This window comes from Lissotriton vulgaris, chromosome 11, assembly GCF_964263255.1.
Source record: "Lissotriton vulgaris chromosome 11, aLisVul1.2, whole genome shotgun sequence".
Lineage (NCBI taxonomy): Eukaryota > Metazoa > Chordata > Amphibia > Caudata > Salamandridae > Lissotriton > Lissotriton vulgaris.
Genome location: NC_141699.1, coordinates 670,063,345 through 670,079,562, shown reverse-complemented (window position 1 = coordinate 670,079,562; position 16,218 = coordinate 670,063,345). Strand labels below are relative to the sequence as shown.

General features: G+C 44.9%; 1 protein-coding gene across 2 annotated transcripts in view; it reads left to right on the top strand.

Moving 5' to 3' along the window:
* The window catches only part of LOC147683316 (ubiquitin carboxyl-terminal hydrolase 50-like), a 429,720-nt gene that overhangs the window by 304,417 nt on the left and 109,085 nt on the right, over nucleotides 1-16,218 (top strand). For both annotated transcript variants that reach the window (XM_086943767.1, XM_086943768.1), the window contains exon 9: nucleotides 12,023-12,151. In XM_086943767.1, coding sequence (XP_086799893.1) covers nucleotides 12,023-12,151 — 129 coding nt within the window. The remainder of the gene's footprint in view (nucleotides 1-12,022; nucleotides 12,152-16,218) is intronic.

Below are 16,218 nucleotides of genomic sequence, written 5' to 3'. Positions count from 1 at the left end.
TCATGGACTGGTGATGAGTGCCTGAAGGATGGTCAGTTAAAGAGAGTGGGCTTAGCAGTGAGGATGCTGCTGCTGGTGGGGTATTTACTATGTTCTTGTGCTATTGGACCTCACGGCCGCATTCGACACTCTGTTTCCTGCCATTCTAACATCTCGGCTTAGGGAGGCAGGTGTCACTGGCTCGGCCCTGAGTCTCCTCAACTCCTTTCTCCTTGATAGGGAACAGAGAGTGATGCTCGGCAACCACCTCTCCCCAGCAAAGTCTTTGCAATGTGGGGTGCCACAGGGGTCGGCATTAAGTCCGACCCTGTTCAACATCTACGTGGCCCCCCTTGCTAGGCTAGTAAGATCGCAGGGGATGGAGGTGGTATCATACGCCGATGACACCCAGATCATGGTCTCACTCACTCAGTCCTCTGTCATAACATCTGCCTTTAGCTTCAGGTCCTGTATGCAACACGTTGCAGATTGGATGGTTACCAACTCCCTGAAGCTAAATGGCGACAAGACTGAGGTCTTGATCTTTGGGAAGGACCAAGATATCTGGTCGAGTGAGTGGTGGCCTTCCTCTCTTGGCACCTGCCCCACTCCCTCTCAATCTGCCAGAAATCTGGGTGTAGTGTTCGATACTTCACTCTCGATGTCCTTACAGGTGAATCGGACTGTTTCGACCTGCTGGGGCGTGATCAGGACGCTCAATAGAATTCGCAGCTATCTGTCTCTTCAAGCACGCAAGCAGATTGCAGTCGCCCTTGTTGGTTCCAGGTTGGACTATTGCAACTCTCTCTACATGGAATCCAACAAGGGCCTCATAGATCGACTGCAAATCGTGCAGAACGCTGCTGCACGTTTTGTCCTGGATCTTCCCAGGGCCTCTTCTGCTACTGCTGCGAGGAGAGACCTCCATTGGCTGCCTATTCAGCACAGAATTTACTTCAAAATTCTGTGTCTGACCTATAGAGCACTCAAGGATGGACCTAAAGGCGCTATCAGCTCCCTGCTTACCCGTTACCACCCCACAAGGTGTTTGCGCTCTTCGGGCCTATTCCAACTTGTTGTCCCTCGCTTTAAGCTCACCAGATGGGGAGCCAGGGCTTTCTCAGTCGTTGCTCCACAACTCTGGAACATCTTGCCGATGGAGATGAAGACCCTACCCTCTCTAGCGCTGTTTAAAAAGACCCTAAAAACGTGGTGCTTTTCTAGAGCTTACACAGGTTGAGCTGTAAGGTCGTTGTTATGAGCTGGATTTGGAATTAGGCGCCTTGACGCCCATTGGGCTATGTTTGCGCAAGATAAGATCCCTTTTATTATTATTATTATTATTACTTACCAAGAGGGTATCTTTTAATTACAACACCTAATATTTTTCTATTTGGTCCAGTGGGCAAATGAGTGCTAGTAGTTATTTCATAGAAATCCTCAAATTTCATCTACAATTTCACATGAAGAGTACGGGCAGGTTTGGAGTGGCATGCTACCTCATAGACTTCTCAGTTTCTGTTTTTTCCCAGCACATCATGCCAGGATCCAAGCCACAAATGTAGAAGATGAGCAAACAAATGTGTCCTTTTTATGGCTCGCCTGCTGATGCGCTTCTGCGCATAGCTGGTGAAGCTCTATTATGGCTTATCGAGAGTTTAACTACTGGCGTTTCCACTGGCGATTCTTTGGAGTGCATGTGCTTTTTAGCACATTGCGCAAGCGCAAGCCCTAAAAAGCGCGTGCACAATGCCACCAGCCGCCTGCCTGCCTGCCTCTCATTACCACATCAAAGGCAGCCCAGCCTCCCTCCCGCAGCTTCTCTAATTATTCACGGCCGGCCGGCCGGCCGTACTTTCAGTTTCACGGCCACCCGGCCGTGTCCCCTTAGCGTTTCTAGTAGTTACACGATTTGGGTTTTATAATATAAGCTGCTTTTCACTTGAGATTTGTATTCTTAATACGTTTCATGCTTGGGTGATGTGTTTTGGTTATGATGCCGGCAGGAAGTCGAGTCTGATGTTGTCCATCTTGTTGGAAATAAAATGTGCTTTTATTTACATGCTTAAACATTGCGTTTACTAAATCTAAAAGGCAATGCAGCTCACCACACGGCTGATGTTTACTGTTGATTGAATATGGGAGAATTATTTCATGTATTGTGGCCTGTGGGGTATACGCAGACATTTCCTATGACATGCAACTAGGAATGGGGCTTTACTGTATTTAATGCCTGAAATGCGTAGAAAACACAATTGCTCAACAGAATGCCACTGTGGCTTGAAGCTCACTTAACATTGTACGCCGCGTCAACGTTTATTAAAATAAGTGTGCTGAATGTGTTAGGTAATGGCATGTATATATTTTTTTTGTTTAACATGTGCCAGAGCAGATCACCCTCGCTGCTGTAGGTCAATAATCTGCATAAACATCTAGATGTGTCAAAGGCCTAGTTTGGAAACATTCCAGTGATGCCAAGGCTGTCTTGCGTTGTGCCCAAGATCACACAGAGTGTCAGTCGAACAAACACGAATTGGATTCTAGTTCTTCCGGACAGTTTCCAACTGATAAATGCCATTTAAATGCATATACACAAAATACTTTTATGCCAATAATGCCAGATTTGATGAATTAATTGTATTTTAAACCCATCTCCATATGCATTGGACTAGGCCTCTACTTGTTTATAGAAATACTTTTCTCTGCTTGATGCCACTCAGATGTATTAACATCAGTTTCCTAAAAGAGATCAAGGTCATGTTTAATGGACAAATGCACGTACTCTTCGGGAACAGTCGAATTAGCACATCTAACATCAAAAACATCATTAGCGGCCGCATGTGAAAATGGCTCGAGGTATCTTGCGAACTGGGAAAGTACTGTAATTGCAAAATTGCAGGTTTCATGGACGTAGCGCTTACTTAAAATGGAGCCAGCTTTTGCTCCTTTTGCAGGCATTACTTTCAACCTTCACACCTCGGTTTTAAAAAACATACCTAGCTTGGAATGGACCTTAGACTTTTTCTATTGGGTCTCAGGTGTTTTGTGTTCAGTGAAATGAATCAATACCCAGAATGCACCGATGCACCCACCACAGAGCTCCACAGACGCCCCCACCACACAGCTCCACAGATGCACCCACCACACAGCTCCACCGAGGTACCCATCACACAGCTCCACCGAGGCACCCACCACACAGCTCAACTGAGGCACCCACCACACAGCTCCACCGATGCACCCACCACACAGCTCCACCTATGCACCCACCACACAGCTCCACCGAGGCACCCACCACACAGCTCTACAGATGCACCCACCACACAGCTCCACCTACACAGCTCCACCGATGCACCCACCACACAGCTCCACCGATGCACCCAGCACACAGCTCCACCGATGCACCCAGCACACAGCTCCACCGATGCACCAACCACACAGCTCCACCGATGCTCCAACTAAGCTCCACCAATGCACCCACCACACAGCTCCACCAATGCACCCACTAAGCTCCACCGATGCACCCACCACAGAGCTCCACCGATGCACCCACCACACAGCTCCACCGATGCACCCACCACACAGCTCCACCGATGCACCCACCACACAGCTCCACCGAGGCACCCACCGCACAGCTCCACCGAACGACCCACCACACAGCTCCACCGATGCACCCACCACACAGCTCCACCCACCACCCACCACCCAGCTCCACCAATGCACCCACCACACAGCTCCACCGATGCACCCACCACACAGCTCCACCTACAAAGCTCCACCGAGGCACCCACCACACAGCTCCACCGAGTCACCCACCACACAGCTCCACCGAACGACCCACCACACAGTTCCTTCGATGCACCCACCACACAGCTCCACCGATGCAGCCACCAAACAGCTCCACCGAGACAGCTCCACCGATGCACCCAGCTCCACCAATGCACCCACCACACAGCTCCACTGATGCACCCACCACACAGCTCCACCTACACAGCTCCACCAATGCACCCACCACACAGCTCCACCGAGGCACCCACCTCACAGCTTCACGGATGCACCCATCACACAGCTCCACCGATGCACCCACCACACAGCTCCACCGATGCAGCCACCACACAGCTCCACCGATGCACCCACCACCCAGCTCCACCGATGCACCTACCACACAGCTCCACCGACACAGCTCCACCGATGCACCCACCACACAGCTCCACCGATGCACCCACCACACAGCTCCACCGAGGCACCCACCATACAGCTCCACCAAGGCACCCACCACACAGCTCCACCGATGCACCCACCACACAGCTCCACCGAGGCACCCACCACACAGCTCCACCGAGGCACCCACCACACAGCTCCACAGATGCACCCACCACACAGCTCCACAGATGCACCCACCACACAGCTCCACAGATGCACCCACCACACAGCTCCACAGATGCACCCACCACACAGCTCCACCGATGCATCCACCACACAGCTCCACAGATGCACCCAGCTCCACCGATGCACCCACCACACAGCTCCGCCGAGGCACCCACCACACAGCTCCACTGATGCACCCACCACACAGCTCCACCGATGCTCCAACTAGGCTCCACCAATGCACCCACCACACAGCTCCACCAATGCACCCACTAAGCTCCACCGATGCACACACCACTCAGCGAAACCACAGCATCACTCAGCACCACAGCATCACTCAGCGCAACAAAAGCATCACTCAGCGCAACAACAGCATCACTCAGCACAACAACAGCATCACTCAGCGCAACCAAAGCATCACTCAGCGCAACAACAGCATCAAATATGTTCTTTTAATTTTCAAGCTGTTTGCAAGCTTTCATGCTTTATTACAAATCACAAAAAGATGTTAATATTTCACTTCTGTTCTTGGATTATCGTCACAATAAAAAACACTGAACATAATCTTGACAAAAGTTATTTACAAAAGTTTAAGCTATTGCCATTACAAATTAAATAAATTATTTAAGTATTAATTATTTAAAAAAATTAAAAGCCATTGTTATTTGTAATATCAATACATCTAAGTCACGTAAATACAAAACATGTTGCATTGCAAATGCTATAGGTGTTTGCGAAAGTTATAACTATTGGCATTGTAAATGACAAAGCTATTAATTTAGCTAGTTTAAAAAAAATAACACATAAATAAAAAAAAAATCATTTATAAGACCAATAGCTCGAACTTTCCTAATGCGAGCCCTATTGCATTTCCAATGCTTGTTATTACTTTCTGACATGGTTAGTTGACAAGTATATCCTGCCACTTCTTTGAATCAACAACATAAGATCCTGTCATCACTAGAGTTCAATTTGTGCCACAGGTCTAGTCATATTCATGCTGTACTGCAAACAGTTGCAGTGTCTTCTCCGTTCCAGCTCTCCTCTTCACATTGCATAGCTACTTGCCATATCTCACCCTTTTCTTTCTGGGTTCACCTTGATTGTCTAGACTTAAAAGGGCCATCAGACCTTCCCCTGTCCTTGAGGACGTTTGAATGTGTCCATTTCGTCACAACATGCAACAAGCATTTACATTGTAATAGGTCTCGCACTGACATTATTTTGAGCTATTGACATTGTAAATGACATTGTTTTATTTCTTTTGTAAAACATAAATAAAATGCATTGTAATCTAATATGGCAATTGCTAAAAAAAGATTAAATGTGAAACCTATTGCATTGCATTTACACTAGTGTGAGCTATTGGCACTGTAAATTGTACTGGCTTTTAGTAATGTGATTGTAATATATGTAATATAGAGAGGAAAACAAACACCATCAGAAAACCAGTGAAATGCAAATAACAAATGTGGAAACAGCAATAAACGAAGAACACAAACACACAACAGTTTCTCCCTCTCTCACTCAGGGACACCCAGATACACAGGCTAGTGCATATAGGTAGGCCCATGGTAACTTCATTTTTTCCCCACACACATGTACAGATGGCCACAAAAGTGTCAGGCAGTCCCCAGCTAAATACTTCTAGCCAGTTCAGACATGTTGCAGGTCTACTTCAGAAAAGTGGTGTTTGTGCTACCCAGCGCTACAATAGGAGCAGTACTAGAACTGAACTGCTGTGCCGGGAAATGACAACATGTTTCTCGAAAATAAAGCAGTGGCTGCACCTCACAGGATCAGAGCCTGTGTTGGGGAGAGTAAATTGATAGTATGGAAAAGGAAACAAACATCAAAGAAAGAGGGGAGCGGCAGTGAAGAACAGCGAAGGTGTTCACCGGTCCTGGGCTTGGGATACTTTTTCTCAGATGTGAGTCAGCGCATTGACTGAAATCTTTCGAGTTGGACCGCGGGATCCGCAGCTTGGCTTCAGATCTGTTAAGCAGTTATACTATATTTCCTGATATACCAGTGCCTCTGCTGTACTGTAGGGCTGGGGCAGTGTCCTTCGGCTGTGAGTGGACCCCACGTCAGAGAGAACCCTCCATGTGGACCTGCAGGAGGCACGCTGACGGAAGCGTCTTGAAACATATACAATGACCGCGGTCTCCTGCCTGCATGATGCAGCAAGGCCCTGTCCCGCACCCAGTGCCCTCGAGTTGGCCTACCCGATCTGCTCTGAAATAAAATTGCCGGCCGTAGCATTGCCATTATTAGTTACTGGGCTTGTCCTGTCCCAGCTTGGGCCGGGAAAGCAAATAGGAGCGGCATTGAATGAAGGTGGGGAAGTCTGTAGGTTAGGTGGAGATAGTGTAATTGGATTAATCAAGCCTTGCAGACATCACAAGCACCCGGGCTGCCATGAAACCTAACGCCAAACCACCTCCTTCAATTCTCCTACTCGTCCCTCCCATCTCCATCTAAGTGGCTACAGTGTCACTGGGGTATTACTGACTAGAGAGCTTTATATCTGGAAGACATACCCTCTACTCAGACTCCCCATCAACAATTGCACCTCCAGAGGGCTAAAATCGGGTAAATCTATGAAACAAGTGCAGTATTGACCAAAGGCATGTCACAGATGCAGGTATTTTTTGGAATTGAGTAGGGGAAAGCATGAATTATGTTTGTAGATCTGCCATACATCACCCATCACTGTAATCCCAATTAGCCCTCCAACCGTACTATATGATCTAGCCAACGTCCCCTCCAAAGAGGGGTTTGTTAGGTCAGTCGCCCATCCCTGCTGGTGAATCTATTGGCTGCCCTTCACACAAGGAATATTACTCTGGTACCCTCTGGGACACTGAGGGGGCCAGCCGACCATACAGGTTATATATCCCTCCATCAAAACTAAGGCCTGACAGCTTGAGCTGATCCACCGGGTCTCTCCAATCTCCAGTCAACTAATCATTGATAACCAGGAGGTGACAGTCCCAGTATTATAGTTGGATCACCACTGCACTCATCCCCCTTGCCATCATACACCCAGTGACAACATTAAACCTGAGCGATGCACTGGGATGATTCCGCCACAGAAATGATCTGAGCACTAGAGCCACCTCAGTGAACCAGGTATTGGGGGATTGGAGCGGGAAGTTTTGCAGGATATTTGGGGTGTATCGTCATCTTGATCAATGTAACTCAGCCCAGGATGTTAAGAGGGAGATTGTTCCAGGTGGCTGGTCTAGTTTTAGTCCCTTTAAGAATGGGACAAGATTTAGTGGGCGTGTCGGCTCTGGGACTTTGCTATACGGATCCCTAAGTACTTGATGCTCAGATGGCAGATTAGTATGTCAGATTGCCACTCGTGACGTGTTATACCATTTAAAGGTATCAGAAGGGACGTCCCTTCATTGACTCAGAGACCCCAAGGCCTCTTCGAAAAGTTAAAGGATTTCAAGGAAGCTCAGGCCCGACAATGCAGGGTCAGTTAGGAAGAGGAAGACATCATCCATATATAACGCAATTCTCTCCTCCCACATCCTACTCCTTCTCCAGCCCCGCTTCTGGGCCTTGCAATGGATCACACTGGTTAAGGATTCGATGGCAAGGAAGAAGAGGAGCAGAGACCGGACACACACCTGTCAAGTCCCACGGCGAATTGAGTATTCGCAGGAGAACACACCATAAATGAGGACCGCAGGCATTAAATACAAGTGCGAAGGGGGCGGGCCAAAACTCATATGGAGCAGCATCGACTCAAAATACTTCCAATCAATGACATCAAAAGAATTTTCGCAGTTGATGAGCAATAAGGTTGCCGCCTCCTTAATGTTGCTAATGTTAGCAAGTGCCACATGCACAACAGATACAATGTCTGGTTCTGCTGTTAGGCATAAAGCCGCACTGATCTGGGTGGATCAAGGAGTGAAGGACCGTTGCAGCCTAGCTGCCAAGATTTTAGCTTCTACTTTTATGTCTGTGTTAATTATGGAGATAGGGCAATAGAAGGCACAGTTCACCAGAGGGTGGTGCGATATGTCGATGACTACGAAAGTTGCAGGGTAAAGCTCTGTAGGAAAGAACCCGTGTTTCTCCCTCTCTGTTTATAGGCGGGGGAGATGTGGGGTGACAGTGTCTAGAAATTTAGAATAGTATTCGAGAGGGAAGCCTTCTGGCCCTGGACCTTTAACACTCTTTAGTTCCCGGCTGGTCATCTGAATCTAGTTGTAGTCCTTGTTACACTACCCAGGCATAGATCTACTTACTTATGTTAATCAGTATATTTTTTCTCTTGTATGTCTACTATTCCCAAACTATTCTAGTGACGGAAAACCCAATAATTGCTCTATGTTGCTGGTATACTAACAAGGCTGAATTCTAAAGGAATTCATTGAAACATACTCCAGTCTGTCTGTGCCTTGTTATCTGTAATCTGATGATGTATGTCAGGTATTCGACTTTCAATCAACCCTTAGGAGAGTCAGACTGTTCATAGTTACAGTGTAGCTATCCTTACCTAAGAAGGGCAAAATTAGGGTTAACGTGTATTTAATTACCATTTTTGTTTATTTCCTCTATAATTATTGTATGGGAAATCTTATAGAAAAATTTTCCCTTTTTGTTTGTCATTCAGTCCTTTTGTGTGTAAAATGTAAACTCTTTTCATCCAACAGTATTATGGTTGTTCCAACGTGTATCTTCATCACTCCCACTGTCAGATGAGTCTGCCACTTTTGAATTCTGGAACTGTTGGATTTGGCCCTTTTTGCAGGGTCATCTCTGAACCTTTTACCTTCCTCCTGTATTTTGTCTGACCTGTTTTTGTTTTTATGATTCTGGGCACTTTACTACTGGTGATCAGTGCTAAAGTGCATATGCTTTCCATATTGTAAATTATTGTATGGATTAGTGATTCCATGATTGGCTTGTTTGGTTTACTTGTTAGACCCTAGTACAGTGCTCTGAGTGTGCCAAGGGCTTGTAAATCCAAATGATGCTGGTGGGTTTGCAGCAATGGTTGTGCCACCCACAGAAGCATCCTTGTAAAATGTGTCTAAGGCCTGCTATTGCAGAGCCTGTGTGCCGTCTGGTACTGCCACGTTGACTGGGCAAGTGTACCCACTTGCCAGTCCCTAAACCTTCCCTTTCCTTCATATCAGACCCCCCCTATGGTAGGCCCAAGGGTAGGGCGTATTGTAAGTATAAGGTAGGACATGCCCAGGTGTGTGTGGCATGTCCTAATAGTGAATTACTGCCATTTTCATTGTTCACTATTGCAAGGCTACCTGTTCTCCTTAGGCCAGAATGGGCAGTTAGATTAATACATCTTATAATCCTAACTGACTCAGGGAACATGGTAGAAATTCGAGTTTAGTATGCATGAACTCAGAATGATAAAATACATTGTTTAAGAAAGTAGGTATTTTCTTGTCTAACTATCCAAACCTGCCTCTGCTAGGTTGTGTATTCCGTGTCTAGAATTTGAGTGACAGGGCTAGGGGATTCCAGGCGACAGGGTGAGTCCGCCCAGTGGTGAATGGGGAGATTAGCATCTAGATGGGAGGGAGGAGTTGCACCTGGGACCTGAATAGGATAGTGCCTGCCCCCACAGTGCTGGCTCAACCCCCTGTGGTGCGTCCAATGTCTCTGCCCTGCACTGTGAAAGGAGAGAAGGAATCATGTCAACAAAATGCTCCAGGGCTGTGCTTTCCCTCCACAATGCTGGATCCACCTCCTGTGGGGTGTCTGATGTTTCTACTCTGCACTGTGAAAGGAAAGAAGGAGTCATGTAAACAGAGTGCTCCAGAACTGGCCTTGGACTAGGCAAAGGCACCTCTGCGCCAGAGGACAAAGGATTTTGGGGTATAAATATTGGGACCCTGATCCCAAAAAATTACATCACTTTTGAACTACAAGAAGAAACCTTTGCTGAGGAGTGGAACCTGAAGAAATTGAGGAGAGACTATCCCTAAGCTGAAGTGCTGCTTAGGGGATTGGCCTGCAGTGGTTGCCTGACTGCCAAAGAAAGGAGTAAGAACTTTGTGTGCTTTATTATCAACTTGTGAAGGGTCTCCAAGGGCTTGGAACAGAGCTTGCCTCCTGCTGAAGTCTCAGGGACAACAGACTTCAAACCCCATCTCCCCAGAGTTCTTTGGAAGTGCCTGCTGCTGTTTTTGGGCCTTCTGAGGGACTGAGCGTCGCAAGGAGCTGGTAGCGATATTCAAGAGGAAGAAGCATGTCGCAGTCGCAGTCGCTGCTGTCGCAACTCCGAAAGAGGGTGTCGCCGCTGTAGCTGACGCATTGCACCGCATCGAGAGAAGCGTCTCGCAATGAAGAGGAAGCGCGTCGCCGTCGCTGCTGCTGCTGTTGCATCTTGGATGTCAGCGCTGTAGTTGTCGCACTGGACCGCATCGAGAGAAGCGTCTCGCAATGAGGAAGAAGCGTGTCACCGTCGCTGCTTCTGCCGTCGCATTGTGGATTTCACCGCTGTAGCTGTTGCACTGCACCACATCAAGAAAAGCACCTCGCATCCAAGGAGTCGCGTGCCGCCGTCGGAGCTGCTGCCATCGCATTTTGGATGTCGCCGCTGTACTTGTCACCTTGCGCGGAAACCTCTCGCAAACGTCGGGGAAGAGTGCCCCAGCCAAGGTTGTTGCCGTCGCATCGCTGAACAAGGGTGTTCCCGCTGCAGTTGACGTATCAAACTGAGACTTCTCATATCATCGGAGGAGCGTGTCGCATCTGGAAGATCTGCACGTCTTTATTTCTTTGCACCGGAACTTTGTCGCATTTCCATCGCTGCAAAACTTTTGTTGTGGAAGCGCAACGCATCGTAAGGTACATTGACGCAAAGTGTTGCATCTTAAGAACTGAACTGAACTAAGCTAAAACTACCATTTTAAGTATAGTATTGTTGATTTTTGTTGTTTGGGGTCTTGTGTTAAGTCTATATAAAGAATACTTATTTTTAATATACAATTGTGTGGTGTCCACCTGTAGTGTTGTCACTGGGTTACAGTATGTGGTCACAAATGCTTTACACTTCCTCTGAGATAAGCCTGTCTTCTCATGCCAAGCTACCAAGGGTTGAGCTGGGGTTATTTTAGGAGTGTACCCCCTTACCCTGGCTAGAGGCAAGGGTCCCTATTTGTCACAATTACCTACCTGTGCCAACTAGAGACCCCCAAATCTAACAGGAACCTAGTTTCATTCATCTGAATTTCCTTGGCAACCATGACAGAGCCATTGCAGGTTTCTCAGTTCACTTGGTTTAGGCCCTTGAGTTCTGGACATTTTGGAAATGCAGAGGACCAGCCTGTGCAGTAGGCAATTTCTTCAGAAGTGGTTTGTAGCTCCATTTTGCACCTTTACGCAAACAGCCTCATGATTCGATTCTTGTTTAAGACAGAAGATTTATATTGATTTGTGTTGATTGTATAATGCTGCGATTTTATGAACTTTTATGGTTATCTATGTAATATAACCAAATGAAGTCTTTGGATGAATGACTTAAATTACATGTAATATCTTGAGATGTATACTGCTAGGAAAACATTTGTTGACTTGATTACATCAAAGCCAGAGATCAACAGAATATTTTTGCTCGTAACATTCATTACTACTCTCAATAGGGCTGGTAAGAAGTTGATCTCTGACTTGTTCTCCATTCTAGGCTCCTGCTGAGTACGAGCTCTTTGCGCTTTGCCACCATTCCGGTGGACTTACTAGTGGTCATTATACGTCAGAGATAAAATCATTTGAAGATGATAAGTGGTACCGCTTCGACGATAGATATGTGACGGTAAGATTATTATGAATTACTTTTTCTTGTTTTTGATTTGTGTAACGTTTTGCAAGTTATAATGTCACTATCCAAATTGCCCTTTGTCCTTTATGTGTTAGATTTAATTGTGAAAGACTAATGTGCATTTTCAATCAAATTCTATTGTCCGAGTCAAACGAGCAAACTAAACTTTGGCTCCAATTTGAGTGAACGTTTTTGCAATCTAATGAAGGGTCGTACAGTGTTCTGTGTAAGGCAGCTCTAGTACTGAAATCCCTCTTGCCTCATTAAGTCTCCCATATCAAAAACAAATGAGCTCCTGCTTCTCAGTAAATTAGAGCGAGAGCAACGCACGCTCTTCCATCAGCGATTTTCCTTAGCATCGTTGTAGGGCAAAGATCAGTTCACGTTGCAGTGTTATTAATGTTTTAGTGGTTTCAGTGAGTCCAAATCCTACTAGTGCACAGTAGGTGCAAACTACAACCAGTAGTTTCCGACCTTAGTGAGCAAACTCATTTCACACCATGGGCGACCATCACATTGTTTGACAATGCCATTTGAATTTCTGCAGATGGAGATAAGGTGTTCCTGTACCAATGCAGATGTAAATTCGACCATCATTGCTCCTAGAAAATATTTAGGGATCTTTTAAGCAGTCTTCTACTTTGTGGTAGCAGTTGTGTACACAGCTAGTCGATCATATTAACTGCTGCAGTCCTTCTTCACATATTTATAGTGAGAAAAACCCTCTCCAGCAGGATTTAATTGATTGATGTTATTTTATTTCCACCTAAAATGATTCTAGAATAATAAAAATACTGTGGAGTCTCGTAAGGAAATTAGAAAAAAGTATGCAATGGTGTGGTAACTTGGGAGGTGAATTTTTGTCTTAAAAATGGCTGACAAGTAAGGCCAACTCTGATTCTTAACTGCAGGAGCCAAAGAGAAACATTAAAAACCTACCCCCAAGAAGGATAAGAACTAGACTTATTTCGCTGTTTAAGGAGTCCACAGGAGAGGATAGGCTAGGCACTTGAAAAATGGCCAAAGGAGGCAGTCCTGGTCATGCAGCCCAGAAAAATAGGAGGAAAACTGGACACTTAAATTGTTGAGGAAGACTCCAGACAGAATCTCAAGCTACCTCAAAATCAAAATTTTTGAGATACAGTCAGGTAAATATGATTCATTACAGATTAATATTAAACAACCTTCAAGAATCATATGATAAGTTCTTTATTTTTATATATGATCCTAATCTTAATTCGCTGTGAAATACATTCTTAAAGAATCTGAAATGATGACTAAACTGAATAAATATCTGGTAGAGGCAGATGACCAAGGCTTGGCAGAGAGCCAACTTTGAAAAGGCACTATTGGCCTTATATTTCTGCTTGGAAACAGATTATTCAAAATAAAGTAATTGAAGTGCCAACCAGTTTTAACTGATAAGTAAACTGTGCTGTTGAGGTAATAGAAGCATAATCTTTCAATGTCATGGTTGGGGCAAAAATTAAAAAAGAATGATTTCACACTCCAAGCCTCAAAATGTAGATCCAACAGCACAAAATCTTAGAGTAGCAAGCAGATGTCCTTAGCTCTCACCAAAGTTAGCTTGACTTCCCCACTACTTATAAAGGGGAAGAGTGCCAATTTGATTTTTAGATTGGAAGGAATAACGATTGTTGTAAAGGTGCTAAAATTAACCAGACTGTGGGTTGTACTTTTACATCAAACTTTCGTATTTTCAGAAGTCCTATCCACTATCATGAAAATTCCGTCATGCTAGTGCCCCTTGTAGTCATCATAAATAGTTTTTGTGGCCATCATTGCCATGAAAAACATGTAAAAGCAAAAATCGAAATGCCTTAACACAGCAGTGTGATAATAATACATTATACACAACTAACAGTCACTTTGATGAGTTAATTCAGACAGTGCAGCACTTAACATGCATACCATTCCCCTAAATCTGAGCAAAATGAAGCCTTCCCCAAATAAGCCTGACTGCAAAAGTGAAATTACCATCTCCCTTCAAAATTATGTAACGGTATGCTAAACTATCTCTGATCCTAAAGGTAACCCTAGAAAATGTACTAACATTAGGACCTGTGCACGGTATACTGAAAGCCAATAAGTTCTAAAAACCATCTCTGAAAGCTGTAGCAACCTCCCCAGCCCAGGTACATGTAAATGATCACGCCACACTCGGAGCTTGACATTACACATCTTTATTTTTCAGCGTATAACCGTAAACTGAACATTTTACAGCTATCACCCACACCCAAGCATTTACAACACTGTTCTATGGAGTCTGTCAGGGACCAAAAGCGTACCTTCATCGCTAACTCACAAGACACTACATCTCCCCCCTTGTTAAATAAAAAGTACAAATAATACATATATACATCACAACTCTTCAATAAGTCATTTTGGTACACAAATCAAACAGCCAAATCTTGTCATGTTAGGCTGCGGAAAAGGCAGGTGCTTTAAATACGAAGAGTCTCTCTTAATGTACTTTCTGGATGGTGAGCAGTCACCATGTTTCCTTTACTGGTCACAATCCTCAGTGGCTCAGCGTCAAAAGGAGTATCAGACTTGCATTTCCGTTTCTGCCTGACAAGGACTTGGTTTCCTCTTTTGAGTAGAGTGTTTTGAGCATAGCGGCGTCTATTCACATAGGTCTTTATTTATTTAATTTGTGATGCAGTGGAAGCTGTGTATTTTTTTTAACCATATATGATATCACTAATTCCATTATTTCATAATCTTTTAAAACTAGGAGTTCGGGCCCATGAGAACTCAATAAGTTATGTTATGTTAAAACAATGTATATAGCGCACTAATACCCATGGTTGTCTAGGCGCTTCTGGTTCGCATACTGTGTCAGAGAAGACTAATTTATAAAAAGCGATGGTTTGAGGTGTTTCATAAACTCAAGCAGAGAGGAGATCTTCCTAAGAGAGAGTGGAAGGGAGTTCCATACCTTGAAAGTTCTATGCCTGAAACTCCTCCCCCCGTTCATCCTTTTTACTCTGGAGGTGGGCATCAGGAAAGCATTGGCCGAACGTAGCAGTCTACTTGGAGAATACCTGCTAAAAGTGTCCCAAAGAAATTGTTGACCTTCTCTGTAGAGTGCCTTATGTGTAATGCAGAGTGTCTTGAATTTTACACCCTGATCAATTGGCAGGCAAAGCAATTCCTGAATCCCCGCCCTAATGGACTGATATTTGGGAACATCCAGAACTAGTCTGGTGGCGGCATTCTGCTCAATAACTCAATAACCACTTACTAAAACCAGGTCCACTGATGAATCTTTTTGTAGTGCTAATAAGGACTTGGCAATGAAGAAAAACGGAGACATTCCCTTCATGAGAACCCTAAATGAAGGAAAGATCTAACACGACAAAGTCTGTCACAATATTTACAAAATCTGCCAATAACTCATCAATAACGACAAACTCTGAATACTTATCAAGTCACTTTTATCCATTAATTTCATAATATGAATGGTCACTCCATAAATACAATAAGAACCATCATACATTTCTTCATTTGTTAAATGTTACAGGTTGAATCACAAATAAGAGAAAGAGACAAGAGGGAATAGTTCATGGCAATAGCAGTATGTAATTTGGTTTCATACGAACATAGATCAACAAAAAACGGATACACAACATGCAATAGTTAGAAGAGCTAACTCTTCGGCCGAAAAGGTTTAGCTTAAAGCAACATCACCAGCCGATGAAGTGCAAAGGTAATCAGGACAGCATCAGTTAGCAAAGACAGCAGCCAGCCAGATTAGCACAGAGAAACAGCAGCAAGGGCTCTCCTCTTGTAGAAATAGCTATTCCAAAAGTCTCTTCCATGCACTAGTAATTATACTCTAAATGTTAAATGTCGAGCCTCCCTAAAGTCCCATTCACAAATTCTTCACAGTCTTATTGGTTCTCAAAATAAGGTGATCATCTGTCCATTCCGTCTCTTCCAGGTTCTCTCAGATGGTCCATTGTTAATTTGAAAGATGTCATCCTACCGCCGAAGCAATAAAAGAATCTTGCAACATTATCCACATCCTCATGCAC